The sequence below is a fragment of the Miniopterus schreibersii genome, assembly GCF_964146895.1.
Source record: "Miniopterus schreibersii genome assembly, chromosome: 2".
Lineage (NCBI taxonomy): Eukaryota > Metazoa > Chordata > Mammalia > Chiroptera > Miniopteridae > Miniopterus > Miniopterus schreibersii.
In genome coordinates this window covers 97,333,306-97,353,027 of record NC_138102.1, presented here as the reverse complement: position 1 = coordinate 97,353,027, position 19,722 = coordinate 97,333,306, and the positions used below count along the sequence as shown (strand labels likewise).

Sequence of the window (19,722 nt, the reverse complement as noted above, 5' to 3'; positions counted from 1 at the left end):
TTTAATTGATTACAAATACTTTAATACACATGTAGAGTAGTGGTTCTTTTTTTTTTTTTAATATATCTTTATTGATTTCAGAGAGAGGAAAGGAGAGGGAGAGAGAGAGAGATAGAAACATCAATGATGAGAGAGTCATTGATCGGCTGCAGCCCACAACCCGGGCATGTGCCCTGACCGGGAATCGAACCCTGATCGCCTGGATCCTAGGTCGAGGCTTAACCGCTGAGCCACGCCCGGCCGAGCTAGAGTAGTGGTTCTTAAATGGGGTAGATTTGTTTCCCAGGGGACATATGACAGTGTCTGGAGACATTTTTGTTTGTCAAAACTGGAGGTTGGTTCTACTGACATAAACATCCTACAACCCCCCCCCCACCTTAACAAGAATTATCTTGCCCGTGTCAGTGGTGCTGAGGTAAAAAAACCCTGATGTAGCCCTGGCTGGTATTGCTCAGTTGGTTGAGCATTGTCCCATGCACCAAGAGGTCTCTGGTTCCATTGCCGGTCAGGGCACAAGCTGGGTTCCAGGCTTGATCCCTAGTAAAGGGTATGCACGAGGCAACCTATGAATATTTCTCTCCCTCTCTCTTTCTCTTTCTAAAATCAATAAAAGCATATTTAAAACAAACAAAACCCTGTTGTAGAACCATTTAAAACCATGAACAATATAAACTTTGGAAAAGGATTATGTCATTGAAAATTTCTGACAGCATTAACAGTTTCCTTGTGCCAAAATGTATTAAAAATTGAATTCATTGCCAACAGTAAAAATTACTTGATTTGACAAAAGTTGAGGTTCCTTGCTTCCTTAAAGGTGTGGGGAATATCTGGCCCGTGGGCCATATACGGCCTGTGAAATCATTTGGTCTGGCCCTGCCAAGGCAGCTGTAGGAGGGACTTGAAATTCAGTAAATCCAAGAGCTTTTTTCATATCTAATTTTTAAGTTGATAATTTTGTATTAAAACAATAACCAAAAAAGCCTTGGCCAGTGTTGCTCAGTGGTTAGAGCGTGGGCTCTGCACACCGAAGAGTTTCGGGCTTGATTCTGGACAAGGACACATACCTAGTCAGGGCAGGGCATGTTCAGGAAGCAACCAAGAGATGTATGTGTGCTCCCCCCTCGAAAAATCAATGGAAAACATATCTTCAGGTGAAGATTAACAACGAAAGACATTATGAAGTGTATCTGACTGAATCTTAGGAGGTGATTCCTGCTAGAAACACTCTTCATTTTTACCAAGTCCTCACCATGCTCTATCCTCCTGCCCCCAAACATTTTATTATAAAAGATTGTAGACAAATGAATATGCATACACCCACCACCTAGATTCTACAGTTAAATGTTTCTGTATATGTTTTTTCACATACCTGTTCATCTCTCTCCATCATTCCATGACTCTGAAAACACTCCAGCATGCTTGTCATTAAAGTCCATTATTATTATTATTATTATTATTATTTTTAATCTTCACCAGAGGATATTTTTTCCATTGCTTTTTAGAGAGAGTGGAAGGGAGGGAGAGACATTGATGTGAGAGAGACATCGATTGGTTGCCTCCCACACCTGCCCTGACCGGGCCGGTGATTGAGCCTGTAACCAAGGCACATGGCCTTGGCTGGAATCGAACAGGGACCCTTCAGTCTGCAGGTCGATGCTCTAACCACTGAGCCAAACCAGCCAGGGTCAGTATTTTTTTTTAAGGTATTTGAAATCTATGTACAGTGAAATGCACAGTTTTTAAGTGTATGATTTGGTGATTTTAGACAATTACACCCATCTGTTCAACTAAAAGTCCTATCAAGATATAGAGTATTATCACCATCCTGTGACATTTCCTCATGTCCCTTCCCATTCCTACTTGTACTGGACAGCATTTAAATTCAAGACTCCGTTCCTAAAATGTACCTCTCAGCGTTGTTAGATTATATGACATATTAGGTACATAATACCTATCCCTTGTTAGATATTTATTAAATATTTGCTAATACTACTATTAAGAGTAAAAAACAAAGTGGCCATTTTGAGTATCTAAAAAGGTTGGTTCATTTCTATTTGTAATATTAGTTCTATAGATATTTTTCTTTAATTTTAAATGCATCTTTATTGATTTCAGAGAGAGGAAGGGAGAGGGAGACAGTTGAAACATCAGTGATGAGAGAGATGTCATTGATTGGCTGCCTCCTCTACGCCCCTGACTGGGGATTGAGCGCGCAACCCGGGCATGTACCCTGGCTGGGAATTGAACTGAAATCTCCTGGATCCTAGGTCGATGCTTAACTGCTGAGCCACTCCCAGCCAGGCTGTAGATAGATTTTTGCATAAGTGCAGTAATTTAAAGCTGTTGTGAACATTTTAGGGATTGAATGAAAGCTCTTGTGACCTTAAAACTTTTTTCATAAGATAGTATATTTATACCCTTACAAATGCATGTAAAGCCTCTTTTAAGTCTCTCTGTAGAGTTCTCACAACACAAAGAAAAAGAACATACTTGTATTATTAACTTTACCCGTTTGTTGTTTATTGTTTTAGATGCCTATACTCTATACCAGCTTTGCATTCTTCAAGAAGGAGAATCTCTTTCTCTTGTGGTTTCAGCAATGAATGTATTTTCTAGTTTATAATAAGTACATGTGTACTTGTTTTTCTATGAAATGGAGAGAGCTTGTATAGACCATGAATGTGTGTGTGTGTGCTTCTCTCAATATAACGGTGAGAAATGGGTAGCCCATGAAAGTATTTCTGGAGAAGTGATTAACAATACTTGATACGTTTTCACAGGTAATATAAACAAAAAATGGAAATGAAAAGGAAAGGGGCTTTGTCTGACATTGGAGGGGTGGATGTTTTGTTAAGATATAAGTAAATATTGCCCTGATCGGTGTGGTTCAGTTGGGCTTCGTCCCATGCATTGAAAGTTTGCAGGTTTGATTCCTGGTCAGGGCACATGCCAAGGTTTCGGCTGGATGCCCGGTAGGGGCATGCAGGAGGCAGCTGATCAATGTTCAGCTCTCACATCGATGTTTCTCTTCCTCTCCTTTTCTCTCTCTAAAAAAATCAATTAAAAAAATTTTTAAAAAAGATATAAATAAATGTCAAAAACGTAGAGTTCATAGAGAATTTGTTTTCAACAGTAGTTCCTAGTAACTGGTACTTGGTCTTAGAAAATAATTATGGCCCGGCCGGGCGTGGCTCAGCAGTTGAGCGTCAACCTAGGATCCAGGCGATCGGGGTTCGATTCCCGGTCAGGGCACATGCCCGGGTTGTGGGCTGCAGCCGATCAATGACTCATCATTGATGTTTCTGTGTCTCTCTCTCCCTCTCCTTTCCTCTCTCTGAAATCAATAAAAATATATTTAAAAAAAAGAAAATTATGTATTTTTTTCAATATATGTAGGAAATTTTAAAAGATTGCTTGGAATATTTAATAGTTAAATTAGTTTATGAGCAGATAATCTTTAAGTGATGGCTTTTAATAGGACATTGGGGTTGGGACTTTCTAGAATGTTTAAAGTTACTTACCTTTGAATAATTAATAAAATGCATGTGATACCAAAATTGAAAGACACAAAAACAAAGTTATTCTATCTGTTTAAGTTTTCTAAACCTATCCAGCGAGTCCCCCTAGAAATAAACCACTATTTAAAATTTTTTGCCTTGATACCATCTTTAAAAAGTGATTTTTCCTCCTAAAAAGGAATCCAGAACACTGGCTGAAATTGCAAAAGCAGAGCTGGATGGCACCATTTTAAAGAGCAGACCTCTCCGAATTCGTTTTGCTACACATGGAGCAGCCCTTACTGTCAAGAACCTTTCTCCAGTTGTTTCCAATGAGCTTCTAGAGCAAGCATTTTCCCAGTTTGGTCCAGTAGAGAAAGCCGTTGTGGTTGTGGATGATCGAGGTAGAGCTACGGGAAAAGGTTTTGTAGAATTTGCAGCAAAACCTCCTGCACGAAAGGCTCTGGAAAGATGTGGTGATGGGGCGTTCTTGCTAACAACGTAAGTTTTAAACATCTTGTTATTTTCTAGGTAGTTACATATGGGTTTCTCTCTGTTCTGGACTTCTGTCTTTCCTTGTAGTTCATACTATCTTGGCAAATGATAAAGTAGGTGTTGAGTAAATACTCAGTGAATATAAATAAGGAATTTTTGTGTACCTCTAGGAATTGGGGTCATACTTTATTCCAACTTAAGTGTATTGATTCATACTTGAATCTCAGGAATGTTTTGTATTATGATTTTCATTTAACTTACTGAACATCTATTATATGCAAAGCAAAATTTTATACAGGAGATATTGTGGGTTAAGTTTCAGACCACTGCAATAAAGCGAAGATGGTGATAAAGCAAGTCACAGGAATTTTTTTTGTTTCCCAGTGCACATAAAAGTTATGTTTACACTATATTGAAGTCTATTTAGTGTACAATAGCTTATGTCTTAAAAAATGTACATACTTTAAAACATACTTTATTGCTGAAAAAAGCAAATGCTGTTGGGAAAATGGCACTGATGATAGACTGCTTGATACAAGGTTGCCACCAACTTTCAATTTTTAAAAAACACAGTATCCGAAGAGCAGTAAAACGAGGTATGTCTGTATTTAAATAATCAATGAATGAAATTTTAATCAACTTTATTGAGGTATAGTTGACATATATTAAAATGCACTCAATTTAAAATTATTTTTTTTAAATCCTCACTCGAGGATATTTTTTTCATTGCTTTCAGAGAGAGTGGAAGAGAGACGGAGGGAGGGAGAGAGAGAGAGAAAGAATCATCGATGTGAGAGAGACACATCGATGGTTTGCCTCCTACACACGCTCTGACCGGGGCTGGGGATCAAGCCTGCAACTGAGGTACCTGCCTTTCGCCGAAATTGAAATGGGGACCCTACAGTCTGAGGTCTGATGCTCTAACCACTGAGCCAAACCTGCTAGGGCAAAATGCACTCAATTTTAAATCAGTGAGTTTTAACAAATATGTATATTCACACAATCTACCACCACAGTCAAGATAAAGAACATTTCCATCCAACAAAAGTTCCTTTGTGTCCTTTTGCATTTATTCCCCACCCCTTATCCCTGTCCTAGACAGCTGTTGATCATTCTGTTACTGTAAATTAATTTTTTCTTTTCTAATATTTCATATGATGAAATCATATACTATGTCCTCTTTGTGTCTGATTTATTTTTCTTAGCATAATGTTTATGAGATTTCATCTGTATCACTGTATTCATATTTTGCTTCTTTTTATGGCTGAGTTGTATTCCATCATATGGTCATAACCACAGTTTGTCCAGTGACCTAGGGTGGACATTTGAGTTGCTTCTAACTATTGGCCATTATGAATAAAGCTATGATGAGCATTTGTGTAGAAGACTTCTTGTGAACATTATGCTTTTCACATGGCTTGGGTAATATTTAAGAGTGAATGGCTATATATTCAACTTTATAAGAAACTGCCAAACTCTTCCAAAATGGTTATACCATTTAACACTCCCACCAGCAATGAATGGGAAAGTTCTAATTGCTTCCTATCCTTACCAACTGTCTCAGTCTTTTAGATATTCTGAGTGTTGGCGTGTCATTGTGGTTTAAATTTTATATTTGTAATGGACTAATGGTGAGCATCTTTTCCGATCCTTTATAGCTATTTTTATATCTTTTGTAAAGTGTGTTTGTCTTATCACATTAACAAACTTGGGTGCAGGTGTGTTTTAAGACGATTTCTCCCAGTCTGTGGATCTTTAATTTTCTCCATTGTGTTCTACAAAGAGCAGAAATTTTTATATTTTGTAAAGTCTAATTTATCAATTTTTTTGTTTTATGGTTTGTGCTTTTTGTATCCTTGTATGAACTCATTGTCTTTCCTAAGGTAGGTAGCAAAGCATTTCTTATGTTTTCTTGAGAAATTTTATAGCTTTTTTAATTCATACCTATCATCTATTTTGAGTATGATATAAAGTAACAATTCATTTATTTCCATATAGATATTCAGTTGTTCCAGCACCATTAATTGGAAAGATTACTGTTTTTTCTTTGTTATCTTTTACCTTTATCAAAAGTCTGGGGGAAAAGAAAACCCTGTACTCTTTTCTGTTTCATGATCAGTATGTCTGTTATACCTGTACTGTAATTTCTTTAGCCTAAGCTTTAAAATCGGATAGTGTCACCCAACTTTATTCTTTTTTTCACATTGTGTTCTGGTTATTGTTTCTTTTTATAACCTTACTGAGTTTTAAAATCAGCTTATCAATTAAACATTCTCCTGGGCTTTTTTTATCCTCACCCAAGGAGTGAGGATATTTTTTCCATTGATTTTAGAGAGAGTGGACAGGAGGAGGGGGGAAGAGAGAGGGAAAAACACATTGATGTGAGAGACACATTGATTGGTTGCCTCCTCTGGGATTGAACCTGCAACCCAGGTATGTGCCCTTGACCGGGAATCAAACCTGAGGTTCTCTGGAGTACTGGCCAACACTCTAGCCACTGAGCCATGCTGGCTAGGGCTCTGCTGGGCTTTTGATTGGAATTGCATTAAATCTACAGCTCATTTGGGGAAAACTGACATCTTCACAGTATCGACATTTTCCAGTCCATGAATGTGGTATAACTCTCCATTTACTTAAAAATAATTTTATGTAGCCCGGCCGGGTGTGGCTCAGCAATTGAGCATTGACCTAGGATACAGGCGATCAGGGTTCGATTCCCGGTCGGGGCACATGCCCGGTTGCGGGCTTGATCAATGACTCTCTCATCATTGATGTTTCTATCTCTCTCTCCCCCTCTCCTTTTCTCTCTCTGAAATCAATAAAGATATATTTAAATAATAATAATAATAATTTTATGTAATTAAAGTAGTCATTAAACCTGTTGCCTTATTAACATGCCTTTTCTTTCAGTTTGTCCATGAAGAAGTTCCTGATGTTAATCCTTAGTCTACAGACTGGATTTAGTGTAAAAGTTTTTTGTTTCGTTATTGCATTGATTCCTTTTATTTCTGAAGCTGTGCCTACCTCTGACACTTGCTCTGCTATTGGTTGGGATTATTCAACTGTTTGAGGGTTTGGGGAATTAGATACAAAGACAATATAAAAAAATTGTTTCCTGACTCCACCAGCTTAGTTTGGTGAATTGTAAAGCATTTTTCAATTTGTTTTCTGTCTTTCTCTCCTTTCCTCCCTCCCTCTCTCTCTCCCTCCTTCTTTCTCCTTACCCGAGGATATTTTTTCCACTGCTTTTCAGACAGAGAGAAAGAGAGAAACATTGATGTGAGAGAGACACCATTAATTGGTTGCTTCCTGCATGCATCTGACTGGGGCTAGGGATCAAGCCTGCAAGCAAGATACGTGCCCTTGACTGGAATCAAACCTGAGACCCTTCAGTCCAAGGGCCAATGCTCTAACCACTGAGCCAAACCAGCTAGGACTGTTCAATTTGTTTTAGATGATTAAGCATATGTGCCATGTCTGCTGTTTTCCAGCACTGCCAACTTGTTCTTTGAGAGATTTTGGTCTTGTTTCCTTTGCTCAGAGAATTTTCTTCCAGTTATGAAAGGCTTTGCTTTTCCATTTTTTTCACATTTTGCTAAGATGTTATCTCCTCAGGAAGCTGACTGTTTTATATTAAAATTGCCACCCCCTCTGCCATCACTGGTGCTTTAATCTTCAATTTTTTTTTCTTCAGAGCATTTACCATTGTTTTTTGTTTAAATATGTCTTTATTGATTTCAGGGAGAGGGAGAGAGAGAGATAGAAACATCAGTGATGAAAGAGTCATTGATCGGCTGCCTCCTGCATGCACCCTCCTAGGGATCGAGCCAGCAATCCGGGCATTGTGCCCTGACCAGGAATCGAACCTCGATCTCCTGGATCATAGGTCAGTGCTCAACCGCTGAGCCATGCTGGCTGGGCAGCATTTACTATTTTAGTTTATGTCCTTCTCTGCAGCAGAATGTCAGCTCCACAATGGCAAGGACTTAATTTTGTTCAACACTGTAATCCTAGCCCCTGTATTGTAATAATTTCTGGCCATATAGTAAGTTTATAGTAATTATTTAATGAATGAATGAGGGAAGGAATGAAAGCAATAGGCAAGGATTGTGATTAATCCCCCCCCCCGCCCCCCACTGCTAACTTTGGTTTATTGGTGTTCTTTATTTTATTTATTTTTTAATCCTCACCCGAGGATACTTTTTCCATTGCTTTTCAGAGAGAGTAGAAGGGAGAGACAGAGAGAAACATCGATGTGAGAGAGACACATGATTTGTTGCCTTTCACATGTACCTCACCAGGGCCAGGGATTGAGCCTGCAACCGCGGTACTTGCCCTTGGCCTGAATCCAATCCAGGATCCTTCAGTCCACAATCCAGTGCGCTCTAACTACTGGGCAAAACTGGCTAGGGCTATTGGTGTATTTTTTAAAGTCATGGCTAGGTGTTTGTAACAATTTAACCACTTCTTACAGGTAGCTTTTAGAATAATTGAAAAGCAATTTTAATGGATTTGGCAAAGTGTTGAATATTTTATTATCTGTCAGATATTTCATAATCATGATCTCTTGGACTTCCGTAACAACACTGGTTTTATTTGTCCCATGTTTCAGGTGAGAAAATTGGGCCAGAGATGTTAAGTAATTTGCTTAAGATTTTCAAAATTAAAAAAATATATATCTTTTTATTGATTTCAGAGAGAGGAAGGGATAGGAAGATAGACACATGTATGAGAGAGAAACGTCCATTGATTGCCTCTTGCCTGCCCCCTACTGGGGTTAGAATCTGTAACCCAGGCATGTGCCCTGACTGGGAATCATGCTTGGGAAGATGGTCAACCAACAGCCACACAGGCCAGGCTGATGCTAAATCCTTGCTTTTATATTTTGCTGCAGATGGAGTGGTTCATTCTTTCTGTAGACTCCATGCTCAGGAACTTTGTTGTTAGTTAAACCTTCTCATGAAACTCAGGATGCTGTTTTCCCTGCTGTTTGATTAGTGGGTCTCAGTTGAAATGTCACTTCATGGAGAGGATTTCCTTACTGCCCTATCTAAAGTGGGCTCCCTCTGTTACTCTTTGTGATAGTTCTTAAAATGATTATTTTGTTTACACTTTTTTGTCTCATAGAAGACTTTAGGGATTATTTTATTTACCCTTGCATTCCTTGCCCCAAATACAGTCTTGGTACTTATTAGGTAATCATATATTTACTGATGGCCCTGGCCAGTTTGTCTCAGTCGTTAGAGTATTGGCTTGTGGACCGAAGGGTCATGGTTTTGATTGCCAGTCAAGGGCACATACCTGGGTTGCAGGTTCAATCCCCCTGGGGGGAGGCAGCCAATCGATGTCTCTGTCTCTCTCTCTCTCTTTCTCTCGGTGTTTCTCTTCCACCCCCTCCCTTCCAGGCTCTCTAAAAATCAATGGAAAAAAGTATCCTCAGGTGAGGATTAAAAATATATGTATATCTGAGGCATCACTACAAGTGATTTATAGGAATGGTATCATAGGGATTAAGTTTCTGAATGTAGAGATCTTGTGTAATTAAAATTTCTCTTGAAAATTCCTTTAAATTGTCATAAAATGCTGCATATTACACATGGTTCATTCACTTGTACAGTATATATAATGATTAACATTATGTAAAAGTATGTGTAAATTATGTATTCTCTTTTGAAATTACAAGAGGTGGGGGTGGGGAGGAAAATTAAATACCTTGATCTCTGATAATAATGGTATGTCGATAAACATTAGAATTGACCTTTATTTCTGATAATAATAGTATGTCACATTTTTAAACATTAGAATCGCACCCAGACCATTAGAGATGCTCATGCCTAGAGCTGCACAGGAATGATAGGAGCTCACTAGTTAAACTTTTCTCTCTCTAGCTGTTTAAATTTTTTTAAAGATTATTGCAGATTGCCCAGCTGGCGTGTGTCAGTGGTTGAGCATCCAGGAAATTGCGATTCGATTCCAGGTCAGGGCACATGCGCAATTTTCGGGCTCGATCCCCAATAGGGGGCTTGCAGGAGGCAGGCAGTCAATCACTCTCTCATCATTGATGTTTCTATCTCCCTTTCCCTTCCTTTCTCTGAAATCAAGACCTTTAAAAAAAAAAAAAAAGATTATTGCAGATTAAGCTAAATGAAAATACAGGGTGGGGCAAAAGTAGGTTTATACTTGTGTAGAAAATGATACAATAATTAATAAATAATACAACTGTTAACCTACTTTTGTCCTGCCCATTACAATGGCCTATTTTTACCATTTTCCAACTAATACCTTAAAAATAATATTGGAGTTGCTTCCATAAAAGCAGAAAAAATGTGGCTCTGGCTTGGTGGCTTAGTTGATTGGAGCGTTGTCTCATATACCAAAGAGTTGTGGGTTTAATTTCTGGTCAAGCGCACATACAGAGGTTTTGGGTTTGATCCTGGTTGGAGGCGGCCAATCAGTGTCTCCCCCTCCCCCAACTCTCTTTAAATCGATAAAAACGTATCCTTGGGTAAGGGTTTTTAAAAAAAGCAAAAATGTCCATTTCAGTTTGGATTAGAAAAAGAAATTTTCCCTTTAAAACAACCCTTTAATGATACTGGCATTTACTAATTGTTAGCATTTGCCACACTTCCCCCCCCCCACTATATATGCAAATTTTCAAAAAAAGTTCATTTGATATTCAGCTACAGATTTCATACTATACCCCTAAATACAGTACTTGGTATCTCCTGAGAATATTCTCTCATAAAGCTACAATATAATTATCACACTGGGGAAATTTAACATTTGTTCAGTATTGTTAATCTAATATACAGTCTATATTTGAATTTTTCCCATTGCATAGTAATGTTCTTTATAACTTTTTTCAAATCTAGTAATCAAAGATAACACATTGAATTTATTTGTCATGTCTCTTTATCTATAATAGTTATCCAAATGACAAAAATGTCAGTGTTAGGACATTGGCATTTTTGAAGAGTTCAGGACAATTTTGTTTCAGAATGTGCATCAGTTTGTTTTTGTTTTCTCTTAGGCTTTTGAGGGTTTATAGTGTTACGCTCTTTTTTGGTTCTGTAGGAGAGATGATTTCAAGACATTTTAGATTTTCTCCTTTACATCACTACTTATTTTATTACCTTTAGAGTTTATTTATTTACGATAAATCCAAGAACAATTTTTAAAAATTTATCTTTTAATTTTTTTAAAGGTTTTTTAATTGTTGACTTTTAGAGAGAGAGAGAAACATTGATGTGAAACAGAAGCATCCATTGGCTGCCTCTTGCATGCCCCTTACCAGGGATTGGGCCCGCAGCCCCAGCGAGTGCTCTGACTGGGAATTGAACCTGCAACCTTTGGTGCATGAGACTACCCCCAACCGAGCCACACCAGCCAGGGCTTTAAAATTATTTTTCATTGATTTTAGAGATAGAGGGGAAGGGAGGAAGGGAGAGAAACATCTGTTTGTTGTCCCACTTATACATTCATTGGTTGCTTCTTGTATGTTCCCTGCTTGGAGATCAAGCCTGCAACCTTTCAGTGCCTTGGACGACACCCAACCAACTGAACCTCACTAGCCAGGGCTGTAATGGTTGATTTTTATTTTTATTGTTTTATTTTTATTTTTGTTTTTTAAACATATCTTTATTGATTTCAGAGAGAGGAAAGGAGGGCGAGAGAGAGAGATAGAAACATCAATGATGAGAGAGTCATTGATTGACTGCCTAGCCCGCAACCCGGGCATGTGCCCTGACTGGGAATCGAACCCCGATCTCCTGGATCCTAGGTCGATGCTCTCCCGGCTGGGTTATTATTACTTTTTTAAATCCTCACCCTGGGATATTTTTTTTATTGCTTTTCTGAGAGAGTGAAAAGAAGAGAGCCTGAAGCTGGGGTACATGCCCTTGGCTGGAATCGAACCTGGGACCCTTCATTCCGCAGGCCAATGCTCTAACCACTGAGCTAAACCAGTCAGGGCTTAAATGGTTTCTTTTTAAACTAATTGAACATTGGTAACCTAAACTTAATAGTTGTTAAGTCAAGAATCCAGGAGTGTAAGATGAATTGTAAAGCTAATCTCTTTTCTGTTTTAACTATCAGTGTGGCTCAAATCCTTGTTATAGCATTACTCTGCTAAATATTTGTCTCTTTCACTTTTGTTCTTTTTGAGGAAGAATTTTACTTCCTATTCTCTTTCAACTTCTAAGTTATATTTCTAGTGCTTTCTTTTAACTCAGGAGAGAGACTGTTGTGGCTAAGTTTGTTCTTTGTTTGTTTGTTTTTAATCCTCACCCGAGGATATTTTTCCATTGATTTATTTACTTTATTTTTTATTTTTTTGTTCTCATCCGAGGATACTTTTTTCCATTGATTTTTTAGACAGAGGAAGGGGAGGGAGGGGGAGAGAGAGAGGGAGAGAGAGAGAAACATCAATGTGAGAGACACATCAATTGATTGCCTCCTTCATGAGTCTCGAACGGGGCCAGGGATTGAACCTGCAACCCAGGTGTGTGCCCTTGACCAGGAATTGTACCTGAGACCCATTAGGCTGCCCATGGAGCCACACAGGCCAGGGCATGTGGCTAGATATTAATACATTGTTTGCTGGTAATTTTTATCGCGCGCTCTACTACCAGTCAACGTAAAACGTATAAATACGTTTCCCGCATACAATGTGTTAAAATCACTTTTTATTAGTAATTAAAGAAAGATAGACTTTAAAAAATATATATATCTTTATTGATTTCAAAGAGAGGAAGATAGACGGAGAGAGGGACAAACATCAGTGATGAGTCATTGATCAGCTTGCCTCCTGCTTGACCCCTACTGGGAATTGAGCCTGCAACCCAGGCATGTGCCCTGACTGGGAATCAAACCTTGATCAACCAATAAGCCACACCAGCTGGGCAAGACAAACTTTTTTTTAATTGATTATGTTGGTAAAGATTTAAAAATGTATGTGAAGTCACCTGATGTATTTATAACTCCTGGTGCTAATGGAAATTGGTCATTTTGTTTTTGGAAGGGATTTAGGTATTGGTTATAAAAACCTTAAGATTCCTTGACTCTTATATAATAGAGGTGTACTTGAAATATTTTGACTTGAGAGGTTTGGTGTATCATTTTATATCTGGTTTATCATTTTATTTCCAATAACACAATATTGGTCAAATCTAAATTTCTTAATAGAGAATTGGTTAAGTGGATTATACTTAAAGTGGATTAGTGTGTAGTTATTTTGGTAAGAATATTTTATAACACCGGAAAATGCAACACTCAAAATAATTTTTTTAATGGTGGTATAAACCATAGAGGCTCAGGGCAAGGGGAATGGGGAGTTGACAGCTAATGAGCTCGGGGTTTCTTTTTCGGGTGATAAAAATGTTCTGGAATTATACTATGATGATGGTTGCACATACTAAAAAAACACTTTAAAAGGGCACATTTTATGGTATGAATTATATCTTAGTAGGAAATACAAATAAAACTAAACAAATTACAAACTCCACATTTGTTTATGGCAGAGCATTTGGTATGCACATAGACTGTCTAACAACTGCTCTAAAACTTGTTCTTCTATAAATCAAACATTAATTTAGCAAGTAAGAAAAGAAAGGACACAATAGTAGATGTTTGCTGTGATCAAAATTTGTGTTAATAAACTGACTAGATAAAAAGACTGAAAATAAAAACGTGAATATGTCAGCCCTGGCTGGGTGGCTCAGTTGGTTGGAGCATTGTCCAGTACACCAGAAGGTTGTGAGTTTGATCCCTGGTTGGGGCACATGTGGGAGGGAACCCATATGATTAATGATTCTCACATCAGTATTTCTCTCAAGGTTTGGTGGTTCTCTAGAAGGACTCATGCCTCAGCAATATAGTCTTCTGACCAAGATTTGTTACAGTGAAAGAAGATGGAGCAAAATCAGCAGAGGCAAAATGCATGTAGGGTGAAGTCTGGAGGAAACTAGGTGTAAGCTTTCCGGAGTCCTTTGCTGTTGAGTCACGTAGGACTACCTCCTCCAACAACTAGTTGAGATAACAGAAATGAAGTGTTAAAACTACTAGGGGGAAGATCAGCTGCCCCTAGGGGGGTGGGGAGGGTAGAATGTCAGTTTCGTTGGTTACCTTATACCTGGCAAATACCAAAATCTCAGAAGGGTACAAACTCAGAAGGTTTATGCTCAACATAAACCAGATTGCACAGTATTGGCACAGCAAACCAGCCTGGGTCAGTTAGGGTGGTGGGATAGCAGTTTCAAGCCTACTTTGTTAACTCTGTTCTTCATGAGTGTTCTGTTAATTTTTTATACTTTTCCTATTTTGTACTCATATTTAAAAGACATTTTATTTTCTTCATCACATATCTTTTAGATTCAGAAAAAATATTTCTAATAAAGTCAGTATAATATTTCTTTTCTTTATATATTGGAAATACAATAGTTTTCTAGATGTACCTGCTGATGGTGGAAGTATAAATTGCTACCTTTCTAGCAAAGTGCTCTTTAACTCTTGATATATTATCATTGTCAATGGGTCCAGTTTTAGTTTTTTACCTTCTTTTATGAGCAGTCCTAATTATTCATAAGGATTGATATTTTACTACTTCTTAGAGGTCTTCAAAAGAACAAAAAGAAAATTTAGAATAAACTGAAATTTTTTTCTTAAAGGTACCATATGGGTCCATTTGGTCATTTTTTAAGTCTAAGGTAACATCAGGTCAAAGCATTTATATTTCACCGTCGTGGGAATTTTATTACTCTTTAATCTCAACTATGTTAAAAATAGTAAAATGAAAAAAATCCTGCAAGATGGTGTATGTTTGCAAGGATGATTTAGTAATGAAATTTATCATTATATAATTCTTCCCTTTTTTAATTGCATGCACAAAATGTTGTATCTTTTAAGTCACCGTGCTTTTAATACTGTGCATTCCACCTTTCTCACAGTGAGGAAAGATAGTCACAAATATATTCATATTATGTATCATTACAGAAAAAAACATGGAAACTTTCAATGTACATAAACTGGTATGGTTAAATAATTATGGTACATGCATACACCTGAAACAGTGCCATTTTATATTGAGTGATGCAGGATGTTTGAAGAAAGCACGTATAGGTGATTCATTTTATGTAAAATTATGTATATCGAGCAGAAAGGTAAATCTGAAGACATGTTTATGAAACATAATCAGTGATCTTCAAGTAATGGGATTTCACAGAACTTTCTTCAATTAAACTTACTATATTGTTACATTTTTCTGTAATGGAACATTTATCAGCTTTACAATAAAACATGATTAATCTAAGGGCAAGGTGAGAAGAAAAAACCCCACAGATAACTCCAGATTCAACATTATGGTTGACCATTTTGTTTCCTTTCAGTCTTTTTTTTTATATAATAATTACCTACATTAAAAAAAAAAACTTATTTTTATTGATTTGAGAGAGAAAGGAAGGGAGAGAAACATCTATGATTGGCTGCCTCCTGTATGCTGCCCCTAACTGAGGATCAAGCCCGAAACCTGGGCATGTGCCCTGACTGGGAGTCAAACCAGCAAGCAACCTCTTGGTGAACGATCGACACTCAACCAACCAAGCCATACCCTCCAGGGCCTACATTTGTAAAGAGTAAATTTAGTAATTACACCTATTAACATTATAAGTTAGGTTTTAAAAAACTCTTGTTAACACCTAAAAATCAAAGTGAAATAATCGAGAGGGGTGAGATAATGGACAAAGGGAGCTTCTACAGGGAGTGGTACATACAATGAAACCATAAATGTTCACATTTTAGCATATATCACAATAAACAACGAATAAGACACAGTCCCTTAAGAACATCCCTGTATACCACACATGGCCTTTTTGTGTTATGTAATGTGAAGACTGGTTGTGACTGATCTTTACTCACTTACTCATTTATTGCTTTAGAAATGTAATTTCTGGAACAAGGAATAAATGTATAACTTTTGTATGTATTGGTCAAGTTCTCTCCCAGAGGGCTGTAAACCCCCCTCCTTGTTTAAGAGTGTCTAGTGGGCTATATTCATATGCTGAAAATTGAAATTTTATACTTATGACATTATTTGAGAGTATAATAGAGATGTCATTCTCTAATTTTGTTCATTTACTTGACTTCACCAAATTAATGTCAGTTCCAAATATTGTCATGTTCTCTGTGACAAATGATCTGCTGAGTACATTTTCCTTCTTGAGTTTCCTTGATTTTTCTCTTGGGTGGTGGTGACTTTATGGTATTAAGTTTTCTGCCTTTGCGTTCTGCCTCTGTTCAGGTGTTCTTATTTGGTCTTATTACTGTTTGATGTTTGTGGTCCTGCCATGGCTTCCATTGAGTAAAGATCTATGCAGTGCATCTTCATTTTGTCCTTTGGCCCCTTTGGGCCCTTTTAAAAGTACCACATCCTCCCATGGGTTGGGTGGGCTTAGGAACTTTCAGCTACTTTTTCATACTTCATTGGTTTCATGTACTCTTTGAGGCTGTATTTACTAATCCATTATGTCTCCATTGTTACATGTTGGATATGAGGTTGTCTTATCCTGGAAATTGAGGCCCTTTTGGGTTCCCACTCAATTTATACTAGGTTTTTATACAGGGTGTCCCCAAAAATGTATATACACTTTGAATAATAATAATAATTATTATTATTTTTAAAATATATCTTTATTGATTTCAGAATGAGGAAGAGAGAGAGAGAAACATCAATGATGAGGGAGTCATTGATCGGCTACCGCCTGCATGCCCCCCACTGAGGATCAAGCCTGCAACTTGAGCATGTGCCCTAACCGGGAATCGAACGGCAGTCTCCTGGTCATAGGTCTGTGCTCAACTGCTGAGCCATGCCTGCTGGGCCACTTTGAATAATTATTAATTCCAATGGGTTAACTCTGAAAAGAAAGAAAAGTCAGTTGAGCTATCAGCTGTTAAAATGTGTATACATTTTTTGGGGACACCCTATATTCTCATTGTCTCCATTACCCCAAGGCATTTCACACTTGGCTTTTAATTCTAATTCTCTCTAAAATGTCTTCACTATCCGAGGAATGTTTTTATATCTTTTTCCCCCTACAGTTTAGATTTTAAAGTCTGTGTTAATTGTAAAGGGATATATTTGGAATCCAGAAAGCCCCTTCATTTCTTTAGCTCCTCTGTTAACACCTCAAAAGTTAGTGGTTTCTCTCTGAAGCTTCTCTGTTCAGAGGCAGTATAAATAGGTGGTTGTTTTTCTTAATTGATTTGAGAGAGAGAGAGAAACATTAATTTGTTGTTCCAGTTATTTATGAATTCATTGGTCGATTCTTGTATGTGCCCTGACCCGGGATCAAACCTGCAACCTTGAGATGTTGGGACAATGCTGTAACCAATTGAGCTACCCGGCCAGGGCCAAGTAGGTTTCACTATTGCTTGCATGGTGAGAGACTGATAGGAAAGGAAAAATTTAATATTAGTATATATATCATCCACTTCACTTACGCTTCTTTTTTTGATCTTTCCCCAATGAGCTCTCTCTTTCTCCTATTTTACTTAGGAAAATGCTAAAGAAGGAAGGTGGTTCCCAAGCCATATCTTTCATCTTCCACTCTTTTTAATTAAAAGATTTTTTTTCTTTTCCTTTTTTTAATCCTCACCTGAGGATATTTTTCCATTGATTTTAGAGAGAGATGAAGGGAGAGGGAGGGAGAGAAGAAACATCTTCGTGAGACACATTGATTGGTTGCCTCCTGTATGCACACCTGACCAGGGATTGAACCCAAAACTTGGGTATGTGCCCTGACTGGGAATCGAACCTGTGACTCTTAGGTGCATGGAACGACTTTCCAACCAACTGAGCCTCACTGGCCAAGGCAAAAAAAATTTTTTCAATTACACTTTACATTATTTTCTCATCTTTTTTACTCCCTTGTCCCCTCAGTTTGCTCCTTGAATATGTTGTATCTTCTGACCCCCCTCCTTCCCTTTTGCCTGGGTGATATCTTTTAGGTCTCACTCTAGGTTTTAGAAAGACTTTCTGAACAAGACTGGTTAGACAGAGGCTATGGGAGGTGAGCAGAGATGGGAATTTGAGGTCGTGGGACATGGGAACATGACTCCACATACATAAAACATGAGTTAGGTGCTCATTTTTATCCTTCGTACTTTATAAAGGTTACCTACAGTGATTACAAATGTTTATGGTTTACTTTTCCATCATCTTGAATAGACTGCTCTAGAAACAAGCATTCATCTTTGTCTGACTTTGCTGTTCATCTGTTTCTGGCACAGGAAATGGTAATTGACTGATTTTATTAGTATATGTGATAAATTTGTCTTGAGAGACAGTTTCCAAGTATATATCTTGGAATTATAAAAAATTGCTGGGAGAATGTTTATTTTAGGCACTGTATTAATCCTTATTAATGCTTTTTACCTGTCCAGGACCCCACGTCCAGTCATTGTGGAGCCAATGGAGCAGTTTGATGATGAAGATGGCTTGCCAGAGAAGCTAATGCAGAAAACGCAACAATATCATAAGTAAGATTTTGTTAGTAAAGATATTTTCGATATGTGCCATCAAAGTTATTTATTATATCACATTTGTTTTCAGGTATTGTTGTATTATAAGGTATTCTGTTTAGTCATATAATCTGGTTATTAGAGTGGCCTGGTCTACGTGGAATGCTAGTTTTCTTTGTATATGGGTAAAACATTAACTTAATACTTAGAAAAGTCTCTGCTTTTATAATGGGCAGAGGTGGGTAGTTAGGTAGGAGACTGGCAGTATTATTTATGCTAGAGAAACTATGAATTCTAGATATATGAAAATATTCTTTAATTAGTATGCTTCAGGTATATTATAAGTTAAAAAGGATACTTTTTTAGGGAGGTAGAATGGGGGAGGTTCTAGATATATAACTTGGCACAGTTTTATTTCTTGTTAATGATAAAAAAGAATATTAGGCTATTTTCAAAATGTTGTATATTATTTTACCACTTGCTTTTCACTCAGTATGAAACAACTTTTTATGTAATTTGTCTGTATGAATATATTTTAACCATTCACTTGTTTATTATAATAAATAAAACTGTAACAGGAATTGAACAAATATTGGAATGCCTTTGTGCCAGGCACTGTTCTAGGTGCTACCAGTGCAACTTTGCACTGTTTTTGCTCTCATGATGCTTACAATTCTGGTGGTGGAGATATATGATAAATAATGAACCAAAGAATAGAAAATAAGAACAACAACAAAAAAGCTCCCTGGCCAGTGTGGCTCAGTTGGTTGAGCTTCATCCTGTGCACCAAAAGGTCACCAGGTCAATTCCCAGTTTGCTGGTTTGATCCCCAGTGGGTTTATATGAGAGGCCACCAATTGATGTTTGACATCAATTTTTTTCTCCCTTGTTCTTCCTCTCTTTAAAATCAATTAAAAAATACTTTAAAAAACAAACAAACACAAAAGCCCGGCTTAGTGGTTGAGTGTCAACCCACGAACCAGGAGATTGTGGTTCCATTCCTGGTCAGGGCACATGCCTGGTTTCAGGCTTGATCCCCAGTAGGGGGCATGCAGGAGGCAGCCGATCAGTGAATCTCTCTCATCATTGATGATTCTCTCTCTCTTTCTCCCTTCCTCTCTGAAATCAATAAAAACATTAAAAAATAAAAAATAAAGAACCACTTAAAGTGAGCTATAAAGGCTTAGAGCAAAGGGTATGCATATTTAAAGTTGGTTGA

General features: G+C 37.6%; 1 protein-coding gene across 2 annotated transcripts in view; it reads left to right on the top strand.

The window, feature by feature from the left end:
- PSPC1 (paraspeckle component 1) overlaps positions 1-19,722 on the top strand; it is a 111,559-nt gene that overhangs the window by 3,592 nt on the left and 88,245 nt on the right. For both annotated transcript variants that reach the window (XR_013998075.1, XM_081126862.1), the window contains exons 2-3: positions 3,697-3,998; positions 18,426-18,521. Coding sequence is in view for 1 of the 2 variants with exons in the window: in XM_081126862.1 (XP_080982988.1) it covers positions 3,697-3,998; positions 18,426-18,521 (398 nt within the window). In the remaining variant the exon portion in view is untranslated. The remainder of the gene's footprint in view (positions 1-3,696; positions 3,999-18,425; positions 18,522-19,722) is intronic.